Source organism: Eucyclogobius newberryi, unplaced genomic scaffold (genome assembly GCF_026437365.1).
Source record: "Eucyclogobius newberryi isolate DKJ021-1_F unplaced genomic scaffold, fEucNew1.0.hap1 SCAF_1, whole genome shotgun sequence".
Taxonomy (NCBI): domain Eukaryota; kingdom Metazoa; phylum Chordata; class Actinopteri; order Gobiiformes; family Gobiidae; genus Eucyclogobius; species Eucyclogobius newberryi.
The window spans coordinates 38188004-38201053 of NW_027315723.1; the positions used below are offsets into that span (position 1 = coordinate 38188004).

At 39.7% G+C, this 13050-nt stretch overlaps 1 protein-coding gene across 1 annotated transcript in view; it reads left to right on the forward strand.

The window, feature by feature from the left end:
• Positions 1-707: 707 nt before the first annotated feature.
• fntb (farnesyltransferase, CAAX box, subunit beta) overlaps positions 708-13050 on the forward strand; it is a 32828-nt gene continuing 20485 nt past the window's right edge. Inside the window, exons 1-3 of the mRNA XM_072445566.1 lie at positions 708-938; positions 2248-2312; positions 12075-12147. Coding sequence (XP_072301667.1) covers positions 840-938; positions 2248-2312; positions 12075-12147 — 237 coding nt within the window. The 5' untranslated portion in view covers positions 708-839. The remainder of the gene's footprint in view (positions 939-2247; positions 2313-12074; positions 12148-13050) is intronic.

The window sequence follows — 13050 nt, forward strand, 5'->3', positions numbered from 1 at the left end:
GCGTGGACTTGTGGGAAAAGAGAGTTGTTGAATGTGTATCCTTGTATCGTCAGTATCCCATTCCCTTTTCCCCCCTGTCCTTATTAAACAAATTGAATCATATTTGCTCACCATTTCCAAGAGTTTAAAAATCAAATAACCATTTCTATTTATGAAAACTGTATGTCTTTAAATGTTTTTGATGTATAAAGTCTAATTGTAATTGTAATATGACACCCCGGCATTCCTTTAACTGTTTATTATCTGTTATAAATGTTCTGTTCTAAAGAATTTTGACAATAAAAAAAACACTTGTTGAATGTGTGATGGGGCGGATTCTGTGCATTTCAAGAGCAGATCAGACCATAGTTTCACTCTTTATAATGAAAGAGAGACTGGTATAGCAATAGTTTTAGCTTCAAGGAAAAAAGGTTGGGAAACACTGCCTTAACTAACATGTATTGCCAACTGTATTTTCCTTGATAGTGATAAACTGCATGCATAAGTAGTTAATGCAAAATTTAAAAAAAATCTATGTTGTCATTTTTCCTTGGTCAACATATTAAAAACAAAACAAAAAACTAACTCCGTTCCATTACAACTAAAAAATGTAATCATTAATGGAGTGATTGTGTTGTTTTATTTGTTTTCAGTTAATAAAAATACATTTAAAACGCTCTTGTAAAACTCCGTTGTTCCCATGGAGATGGTTATTGGGTGTTCTGCAGGCCACGCCCACTGCAACCTCAGCCGGAAGTGAGCGGACGAGCTGGAGAAGTGTGCGGAGCGGAGAACCAAAACAAACCCGACAACATCGCCTCTCCTGCTGGACACACGCTGCTAACCACACCGCTGTCAACATGGAAGCCGGGACCCTCCCTCTCCGGTGCTTCAGGGACTGTCACTCCGAGGAAAAGTTTGTGGACGACGGCGTGGAGACAGTCACTTCGGTGGAGCAGGTGAGCCGAGATTAGCTCCATCTGGCTAGGTGGCTAATGCTAACTGAACTCTTGAATGGGACGAGCCAGCGCTTGATCGGATGAACCTGGCGCTGTATCAACAGCCAGAGTGATGTTCGAGTCAACAAATGCACACATGAGCTCATATTTGTCATCCAATATGTTTTAGCCTGACAGTGTTGACATATCTGAGTTCAGGCTACTAGCCCCTAATGGGATTAACTTTAATTAACTTAGCTAAACACATTAAAAGGTTAAGACTATTCCCCACAAAGCCATTGTTAATATATTGTTAGACGTTCGTGACACTTCAAGGGCATTCTGTGCTCCAAAGTTCATTGGGAGTACTTTGTGGTTTTCCTCCTCTTTAGGCATAAAGACAGTGGGTTATATTCATGTAACTGTTGCCTACAGGCACGTTTCACATCATAGGATTTTCAGTTAACGATAACCTACTGTTAAACCAATGTAATGTCTAATGTTAGATTTTAAGATCTAATCAACTACTATACTTATCGTTCATTCAAAAGTACTCTAACACTGAAGATTGATAAAGGTCATTTACAAGTAGTGGCACAGCCGTTCATGGCTTTTTGTTTCCTCCATGACTAGACTCATTAACTTATTACAACAAAAACTGCAATTTTATCAGTATTAACTTTAGCTACCCGATCTGTATTAGATATTATTGGCATGTAGAAAGTTGAGATGTCCTCTGAAACCCGGCAATTCATTTTGAGGACCTCATCCCATAATATATTTGTCTGAATTGTTAATTGCTACGACTACAGTCTCAATTTTGTATTACTCTGAAACCAATGTAAGCTAAACAAAAGAATGTACTTACAGAAGCCTTTATCATTTCAGGCCTGTTAAATGCCCTTTTTTGTTTTTAATTCAAATGTGTTTTATGTTTATTTTATTTCATATTAAACACAACAGAAAGAGTAAGAAAAGCAGTCTGGGGTACATTGACTAGCCTTGTGAAACGTCAGTACAAAGCAACATTTTCTGTCAAACTAATGAGTCACCCCTCCCAAATATCACTGGAACAGTACTGCTCCTTTTGGCTGTAGACACAATACACGTTTTGTCTGCCCACTGGATTTGGAGCCAGTTCAACGCTACTTTCTAGCTTTTGAGACGACACTTGTATTATATTTAGGCAAGTTTGTTTGTAACCTCAACAGTAAAATATTAAATTATGTGAGTTTTTATGACTGACACAAATGTGAATACCAGGAATGATAAAATTATAATAAAATAAGCGTCACATTCATGTTTTGTCCTGATTTTCTTTCGTCTACAGAAAAAAGTGGAACGGAGCGTCGGGGAAGTCATCAATGTTTACAGACAAATTCACAGTTTGCCCGAGTAAGTGCTGTTATATATATAATATTTTGTCACGGTAACACATGTTGAAGTGCGATGGGATTTTATAGAAAACATCTCTATAACTGATACTATTGGAATTATTTTATGCCATTGATGCAATAACACAAAAAGCAGACTCAAGCCTTTATTAAATGAACAATTTTATTAAAACAAACATAAGCAACAATACATAAGTGTAGTTGGTCTGTCATGAATAAGTTGTAGATGTTTATTATTTAGTCCCGGTCAACTTAAATGTTAATGAAATACAAAAAATAAGAAGTTTTCCTTTAGTGCAAAGAAAATGTACCAAAAATTACAACTTTTGTGAACGATAAGTCGACGTAGTAATTATCGTGACAGAACTCATTTCTAATCTTTTTCTATTGACGCTGTTCTATTGATTCAGATTATCTTTCTTAGTAAAAGAGCTGTGTGTGTGTCATTGTCAAATAAAATGTTCAATTTTGATCAACTCAATGATCTGGTGATTGCTGGAGCAGGCACACATTTAGTCGTAGTCCACGTTTTCAGTTATTTATTCATTTACAAAAACATCTTGGAAAATCAAACCCTTTGGCAACAAAAAAGAACCAATATTCGTCAAAGTTGAGAAAGTTGAAAAGTGGAGTTTAAATTTAACCAATAGAAAACATCTTTACTTAAGTCCGCCCTAAACCAGACTTGAGATGAGACACTACTTTGGATATGTAAACCAGCTCTTCCTGTCTGTATTTTACATCTCACTCTTTTACTTTAAGTTCACAATTTAAGGGGAATTCATACTCCTCCAAGGTTGTATCAGAGGCCCATAAGGTTTAGTTTGCTTTTCTAACATGTAAAGATGTAATTTAAGGTTATGTATTTATGTTTCTTTATGGGCGTTTTTCTTGCTCAGTGTTGCACAATGTTAGTCGATTTAAATCCCAAATGAAATTCCTCATATTGTGGTCTCACGTTCAAGTACTAATTAATACTAAAAATAGTATAAAAACGGATACACATTTGAAAGTATTGCTACTGAAAAAACCTGCATAGTAAATGCAACAGAATTTGACCATTTCTAATCTAATCTAATGGTTTTAGAATGGTTTGCATCTACAAATTAGTACCATATGGAAAACACCAACGTAATAATTTGTGTTGTTTGTGTTTTTTATTTCACTTAATAGTAAAAATTGGTAATTGTCATCAAGACTTTTGTATACATTTTAGATTTGTAATAAAAGCATATGGCACTAGATATCTCAAAAGTATCTAAATTCAGATATTAAAACTAGTATTGAAAGACCGGTAGAAACTTATTTGGGCAGTAGTATCAATACTGAAAAAATCACATTAAAAATGTTAAAATATTACAACAGTTTTAGAATGTTTCATGAGCTTTATCAGAACTATTATAAGACCACATGGAAACAAATAGAAAGTACTATTATTATGTGTTGAAAGTGACGATTGTCTTATAAAGGGGCATTTTTTATCATTGTTGTATCAATATTGGTATCAAGTATCAAACCCATTCCTTAGTACAGGGGGGTCCAAACTTTTCTCACAGAAAATTATACGGCGCAGAGGGCCACAGACAACCTGACAAGTTGAATTTGTCAAATGACAAAGTGAATATTTTGAAATGTTGCATTCAACATAGATTCGATGCCTCCACACCATTAATAAGACCTGGAACACTAATAGGTTGTATTAAAATAAACTGACAAACCCTTTCTGAATATTTTACAAGCTGTCACAGACACACTTTCCTTTTAAACGTTCGGATGACTTTGATAACATATAATTAGTACAAAAAAGAAAGAATTGTGTTGCAATACTTTACAGCCCTTAAAAAGATGTAGAATATGTGCATCTGGCCTTATTTGTGGAAGCATTTCCTTCTGGTGGAGAATACTTCTTCCCCCTGCTGGCTCCGTGCTGTGATGTTCTGCACGCTCATTATTTAAACGCCCTGTTGATCGGCCCACTTATTTCGCTGCTGCCCTCAACTGTCATCACCAGCGCTCTGCTAATAACCTGACTCATCCCATTTCTATGACAACCGGCTGCCAGCGAGATGTTTGCTCGCCGCCGCCGCCAGGATTCAAGTGATAATTGGTGCTCGTGATGTGTTTGGTAGTAGAACGGTGCTACTACAGAGAGTGCGTCTTTTGTGTGTTTTCAAGGTGGATTATGCCACTTATATAGGTTTGTTATGTGTTCTCCGCTGTGTTTAAATGTCCCTTTGAACGTGGCGACGTTATACAACATGCAACACAGAATGAAAATAATTACATACAGGAAAATGTTAGCGCTATTACGTTACACAATGTGGTTCTTGTCCTACTTGTTTGCTTTTGTTTCTGAGATAACGTCACTCCTTCCAAATATTATGGCTAAGCATGGAGGAGAACAACTGATTGTGCACGAGGGTGCAGTGGACATGCGGCGGGAACAGACTGAAGTTTTGAAAAAAGACTTCTTGAAGTTATTCGACGTGCTTGATAAAATGGAAATCAAAACATTCATAAGTGGACCTCTTCCAAACATCGACAGGAGGATAAACAAGTTTAGCCGGCTTCTTCAGCTGAACACATGGCTGTCCAAAGAGTGTGCCCCGAGAGGACTACACTACATTGAGAACTTCTATCTATTCTGGAAACGAGAGGACTTGTTTAAGAGAAATGGCCCCCACATATGCAGAGGTGGAGTGAGGGTGCTGACAGAGAACCTGCTCCACGCTCTGAGGCATTGGACTGGGCCTGGACAGGGTCCTGAGCAGATAGTTAGAGAAGAGAGGAACGAGAGAAGAATTCCTGCTACATCAGCCAGAGACCGAGCCAATGTTTCAACATCAAAAGCACCACAACCTCAGCCTCCACCAAAGGATTCATCAGCAGCTGCTCCACCACCACCAGCAAAGGATTCAGCTCCAGCTGCTCCACATTCACCTCTACCGCCTCCAGCAAAGGAACAATCTTCAAAGGCCTTGGACCCATCTGTGACAGGCCCAACAACATCCCTGTCATTGCCCCTGCCTTCACACCAGCCCTGGGTTCCTCCTGCAACATCTACTCCCACTAAAGATTCATCATTCTCCTTCTCATCTCCACCCTCACCCATGGGCCTTCCCAGCCATTTTGAAAGTCTGATCAAATCAGGCATTAAGATGGCTCCACTCACGCCCAATATAGCAAGGGCTATGTCAATACTTATCAACTCTTCCCTGCACAAGCCGACTACACCAACAAAAGCCCCACCACCCATCCCCCCTCGCCTCTCACCTGGTCCCAAACTCTCCTCGGCTACAAAAGCCCCACCACCCATCCAACCTCCGCTTTCAGCTGGTATCTCCCATAGCTAGGATGCACTGGGTCTCAGCGTTGCCGGGACTTATTGTCATTTTAAAAATCAAACCAACCCGGGGCCCTATGTAAAAAAAAACTCCCCTAGTGCTATTTCTGTAGTCACATGATCACACAGATGAAAAAACAAAATGCGAGTCAGGCCCAATCTGAGAAATGTGATTCATATTCCCTGTGAAAAGATAAAGCCCAGTCCCACTGAAACTAGTCTGAAACTTGCTGTGCTAAATGTCAGATCCTTATGTAACAAATCACTTTTAATTAATCATTTTATTTCTTCTTATAATCTTGATTTTATGTTTTAACTGAAACATGGCTTGACAAAAACACAGGAAATGTAGTTCTGATAGAATCTGCTCCACCTAACTTTGAGTTTGAATCTGAAACACGAGAAAACAAAAAAGGGGGTGGAGTCTGTGCTGTCTTTAGAGATGTCGGTGTAATCCTCATTCGTCCAGGCGTGTTCCATTGTAAAAAGCTTCAGTTGTAGTCATCTGGACTCAGTTAGAAAAATTAGACGTTTCGACTCTCATCCAAGAGTCATTGTCAATAGGGAATTTAGGTCGAGAACTCAGATATTTATACTATTCTGTGGTAAGACCCGCCCATTGGGCGGAGCCTTCCTGAAGTGGAACGAGTTTGTTGTTTGTTTCAACCGAAATTTACCCTATTGTATCTACCGAGATGACTATTCAGTCCTTTAATGGGCTATTAGTATCCCCTTTGTCTTTGTGAGACCCTGGCTCACCCAACCAGAGTACCTGATTAGCATCTGAATGTCCTGGTCCTCTACCTCTCCAGGGGTTCAAGATCCCATTGTAGACTACAGGCAGGTTGAATCTTAACCCTCCATTTCTGTTTAAAGAAGGTCTTTCTTTTTTTTTTTTTTGACAAAAATAGCTTCCTTGACTCCTCTTTCAAACCATCCTTTCTCCCTGCTTAAAATCTTCACCTCACCGTCTTCAAACGAGTGATTAGAGCAGGCATGTCCAAACTAGGGCCCGGGGGCCAAATGCGGCCCTCAGACCATTTTTTGTTGGCCCTCCAGCTTCCTGCTGTGTTGGCCCAAACAACAAAAAGTAGTACTTTTTACTGTGAAATTGGTAAGATTCAGGCATATTGATGTTATACCAACCTAATATTAATGTTCTAGGTCTAATTAAAGGTGTTGAGGCTCATCGCACTTACGTCAAATGCAAAATTTTGAATGATTCACTTTGTCATTCAACAAATTCGACATTGTCAAGTTGTTTGTGGCCCTCTGCCCCGTTCAAGTTTCAAAATGGGGCCCTTGGTGAAAAAAGTTTGGACGCCCTTGGATTAGAGGCTTCAAGATGAAGATGTACGGCGCTCTGTGGTCCTGAACTTGTATTTCTTCTGTGCTGATAGTCTCTTGTGTAGAGGCTGTTTAGTCTCACCTATGTAACGTTCTTTACAACTTTCTTCACTGCATTGGATCGAGTAAACTACATTGCTCTGTTTTTGAGTCGGCAACTTGTCCTTAGGATGAACCAGTTTTTGTCTTAAAGTGTTACCTGGTTTAAAATAAACAGGGACTTCATGTTGTCTAAAAATTCTCGACAGTCCAGAGACATAAGGGATAGAAACACCCTTCCTTCTCGGTTCAGTTTCCCTTTTGTCCTGCTTCTTGGTTCTCTTCGCAAGAAGAAAGAGGAAAAACACGTCCGAAATGCCCTCTCAGCCTGTGGTTACCCCGCGTGGGCACTCAACAGAGTGAAGAGCTGGACTTACCACAGAATAGTATAAATATCTGAGTTCTCGACCTAAATTCCCTATTGACAATGACTCTTGGATGAGAGTCGAAACGTCTAATTTTTTCTAACCGAGTCCAGATGACTACAACTGAAGCTTTTTCTACAATGTCTTTAGAGATGAAATAATTACCTGCAGGTTGTCTTTTGGGGTGTTTTCATCATTTGAGTATGCATCCTTTAAAATGGAGCTAAAACGGTCTCCATCCATTCCCTTCATTGTTTCATACAAGCCTCCCCAGCACTGCCAAAGTTTTATTGATGATTTTACTGAGATGCTTTCAGTCGTATGCACAGACTTTGATGGTTTGGTCATTACAAGTGATTTCAATGTGCATGTTGATAATATTTGTGACAGAAACGCTAAAGAGCTTGATTCTGTCTTTGAAACCTTCAGTCTTACTCAGCATGTGAGAGGCCCCACCCACAGCAAAGGACACACTCTAGATCTCATAATTACAAAGGGGGTAAATATTTCAAATGTTAATGTGATCGATGTTGCTCTGTCTGATCATTTCTGTGTCGTCTTTGACCTGTCTGTTTTTCCCAAACCACCGGTTGGTCCTGCAGTTGTTCAGAGGAGACGCATAAGTGATGGCACAGGTGCACTGTTTATGGAAATGATAAACTTTGAAAATGTCTCATGTTCTAATGTAAATGATTTGTTGAACTCTGTTACATCTAGTGTTTTGAATGTTCTGGACACCATCGCCCCTATGAAGGCTAAAATGGTTAAAAATAAGCAGAAGGCGCCATGGAGAAATGATGATTCGGTCAGGGCACAGAAAAGGGAGTGCCGCAGGGCTGAACGGAAATGGCGCAAGTCAAAGCTCCAGGTTCAAACAGAGATTTACAAAGAGAAGCTGAACATGTACAACCTAATCTTATGTAGAACTAGGAAAGATATTTCTCTGAAATGATTGGAAGCTGCAGTAACAACTCGCGTGTCCTGTTTGCCACAGTAAACAGATTAACAAACCCTCCAGCTCAGCTGCCGTTGAAACTCATTTCCACATCCAAGTGTAATGAGTTTGCATTATTCTTTAATGACAAAGTTCAGGGCATTAAAAATGCTATAAATCCCACAATGCAAAAAATTACCCTAAAACCACCAAGACACTTAGAGCTAACTCACTTTGCACCAGTAACTGACAAATCTGTCCATGAGATCATCCCCAGTCTGAGTTCATCTGCATGCTGCCTCGATGTGTTACCCACCAGATTTCTAAAGTCTGTGCTGAACAGTTTGTTAGCACCATTCACTCACATAGTTAACATGTCGCTTCAATCTTGAACATTCCCAATGTCTTTGAAAACTGCGGTCATAAAGCCTCTCCTAAAGAAGAGCTGTCTTGATGCCGCAGTCCTGAGTAATTACCGGCCCATCTCTAATCTGCCATTTTGGGGCAAAGTCCTTGAAAAGGTTGTTTACCAACAGCTCACAGATTTCCTCTTAATAAACAATTAACTCATTTGATGTTTTTCAGTCAGGTTTTAGACCTCATCACAGCACTGAGACTGCTCTTGTCAAGGTGACAAATGACATCCGCCTGAACACTGACACGGGCAAAGTTTCAGTCTTAATTCTGTTAGATCTGAGTGCTGCTTTTGACACTGTCGATCATGGGATCCTCTTACAGAGACTAGAGGACTGGGTGGGCATCACTGGCACTGCCCTAAACTGGTTAAGGTCCTATCTGGAAGACAGGAAGTATTTTGTTGAAATTGGTAGCTGTGTCTCAGACCACATGACCCTGACCTGTGGAGTGCCCCAAGGGTCAGTCCTGGGTCCCCTTCTGTTCAACCTCTACATGCTGCTGTTAGGTCAGCTGATACGCAGTGAAAATGTGTCCTATCACAATTATGCAGACGACACTCAGATCTATGTTTCACTGTCGGCAGGTGACTATGGACCAGTAGATTCACTCAGTCACTGCATCCAACAGATCAGTGTGCGGACGCAAAACAACTTTCTCCAGCTGAACTCAGACAAGACTGAAATAATCGTTTTTGGCCCACAGAAACAAAGAGAAAGTGTTACCTCCAGAGTCTCGCTCTAAAACCTACAAACCAAGTTAGAAATCTGGGGGTAATAATGGACTCAGACTTGAACTTTAATAGCCACGTCAAATCAATAACATCAGCAGCTTTTTACCATCTAAAAAACATTGCCAAAATCAAAAATATAGTGTCAAAACCAGATTTAGAGAGACTTATCCATGCGTTTGTCTCCAGTAGATTAGACTACTGTAACGGCCTGCTCACTGGCCTCTCCAAACGAGCTGTAAAACAGCTGCAGTACATCCAGAACGCTACTGCTCGGGTCCTGACTAGAACCAGGAAGTACCATCACATTAGTCCTGTTCTCAGGTCTCTGCACTGGCTCCTGTGGCTCAGAGAATAGACTTTAAAGCAGCGCTGCTTGTGTACAAGTCTCTCCATGGCCTAGCACCAAAGTACATCTTGGACATGTTAGTGCCATATGAACCATCTCAGACTCTGAGGATCTCAGGGACCGGCCTCCTGCAGGTGCCCAGAGTCGGGATAAAACATGGGGAATCTGCATTTCAGTTTTATGCAGCTAAAATCTGAAACAGTCTTTCTGAGACAGGCTTCTACTCTGACAATGTTCAAATCTAAGCTAAAAACAGTTTTGTTTAGCTGCGCATATGACTGAAAAGATTTTTTCTTTGCACTCTTCTCTTTTGTTTGTGATTTTATTAGTTTAGACAATCAGTTGGATTGATCATTTTTAATTTAGTTAATTTTATTGTGTTTCTTTAATGTCTTTGTGATTTTAATGCATTTTTCCTGCTGTGTGAAGCACTTTGAATTGCCTTGTGAATGAAATGTGGTCTACAAATAAACTTGCCTTGCCTTGCCTTAACAAAATAGCGGAGGTGAATGGTTCATGTAAGATAAGATAAGATAAGATATTCCTTTATTGTCCACACATGGGGAAATTTAATTGTTGCAACGCAGGTAGATACAGAGGAAAAGGACAGATAACTTATAAGAAGTTTAAAAAACACTCTTAATAGAAGAACTCTTATAAACAAAAACTCATATAGACAGAACCTCTCATTTCTTAATAAGAAATTGAGGGGAAAAATAAAGATAAAATAAGATAAAAACAGCTAGCGTAAGACAAAATAATACTAATAATAATGGTAAAATAAACACTCTATCAGTTAAATTATGTAAATATAAAGTTTATGCAGTTCATATAAAGTTGTTCAGTGGGTGTACTACTGCAAAAAATATATAATAATAATTCCTGTTTCAGGAAAGTGTAGTTTTTGGATTACCAGTACTAAAACACTGTTATCTATTATTTCTATTAAACATTTCCTGTGAACCAAAATAACACATACTATATTTAATAAATGGTTTGTTTTGGCTCATGTGCAATATATCTTGCAATTTATGTAATCTGTACTGGAACAAAATTGAACCCCAAAAACACGTTCTAACACAGACTCCCACTGCATCGTGACACTTTCATTTTCTTCTGTCAGAAACATTTAGATGTTGTGTTTCCTCTCCTCCACACATGATTAAACCGTCCGTAGTGATGGTCCGATGAGCCGTGGTGGATTAACGCTCCTCGTCTCGTCTCCGTGTCGCTGTGCGGCTCGGGGCAGTGATCTGTGACTAACCTGCGCTGGTAAAGTGTAATTACTGGTGTAGGGCTGAGAAGAACAGCCTCTGAGCGGGAGGGGCTTTGACAGCACGATCCCGTTACGTTATGGTGTGTGAGAGTTATAACCCTAACCCCCTTTTGAGAAAACGCTAAAATAAATGATACAAAAACAAATGATGTCGTTGTCTCAAGCGAGGACAGAAGCCAGTATCGGTTTAATTGCGTAATATCATCATTCATAAGGAAAATCTGTGTTGAAACTGATTATTTAAACATTAGAGACCAGATCCATCGTACCACTTACTATCTAACAACACCACTAAATTTGCAGATTCATAATATTAATTTAGCCTGCCCCATCTCTATAGTAATGTATGGAATAAACAACGAGGCGGTCTCCAAACCTTTTTCTCATAAGGACCAGCGAATCAGACATATTTTTCTTCCAGGGACCAGTTAAAGGGGGCAGGGCCAGAAACAACAGCTTAAAATGTGTGCTAATGCTGTTTTAATGCTCTTATTACTGATTCTTGATGTAAATAAAAAAATAAAGTAGATTATGATATATAACATTTGCCTCCGGGGCCCAGTAATAGTTGGAGGTCCATGTGTTAGCGTAGCGGCTCTGAGCTGTGTAATCTGCTTATACCGCGGTCAATACAACTAACCGTCTCTGTGCGTTTTGCTGTCCAAGGGCTCAGTTTTCTCGATTTTAGTTGAAGCTAGTCCCATCTAATACCGTAGAAGCTCATTTGTTTACCCGTTGCTATGGCAACAGTAGCAATACAGAATGTGATGAACTGTTGCCGGAACTACCCGTGCACATTAAAAAATAACACACTCCAGTTAGCATTACATTTCTCTCCAGTCGCCATGCACTTTGTAACACGTCACAACATTACCTGTAAAACAATCCACTTTAGTGTGAATATTTTATTGTATTATGTTGCTGTGGCGCTGTTGATGTGTTTCTGTGCGTTCTGTCTCTCCTCAGACTGACCTTATTGCGAGAGCAGCACTACCAGTATCTGAAGAAGGGCTTGCGGCACCTGTCGGACGCTTACGAGGTAAAGAATCTGGTGTAGTAGAAATGTGCAGAGACCTCTGGGGTGGCTATAAGTGTACAGGTTTGAACAACGTAATAAAATAATAGGGTAACAATTTCATCAGCGCTGTAGCTCACACTTTAATTTGAAATAAACGTTTTCTGATTGACGTGGAGTAATCAACCAGGACGATATAAAGACTAAACCAGGGACACATTTTGAGCCCATTTTGGTCCTGTTCTACTCCTTCTTTAGTCCTAGTCTAGTCCTGGTTTAGTTTTGGGTTTCGATGATATTAAGACTAAACCCGGAATAAACTGGGACTAAACCATCACCAAACTGGAACTAAACCAGTGATAAATTAGCAGAAACAAGACTAGATTTAGACTACTTGGACTGAATTAGGACTAAACCTTGACTACATAAACCTGGACTGTGTGTAGGACTATATTCAGAACTAAACTTGTAGTGGGAATAAACCAGGACTGCACTAAGATTGAATCGGGTCTAAAACAAAAATGGTGGCTACATTTTAATCCGTCTCAAAAATGGTTAATTCTGGATTTATCACCGCTTGCGACCAAAGTCTCGTCCTCAGTCTCGTCCTCAGTCCACAGTTTGAAATCCTCTTGCCAAATTAATAATTCAGTGGACACAGCTTGATGCTTGCAGTAATCTCCAAGCCTTTTGTGAGAATGGTTGTTCCAAAATGGCAGGAGCACAAAGTAACTAACAGCTTCTCTCGAATGCACCGTGTTCTTGGCTGTTGAGGTTTTACTGAAGCTCCAAAAGAAGCTCAACAGGGAATAGAATTAATTAGATCAGCAAACCCAGATAAAGCTTCATTAGACTTCACTGCCAAATACAAATGATTAGGACGGTCGGGCTGCTCTTAAATGTTCCTGAGCAAAGGGAAAATGGAGT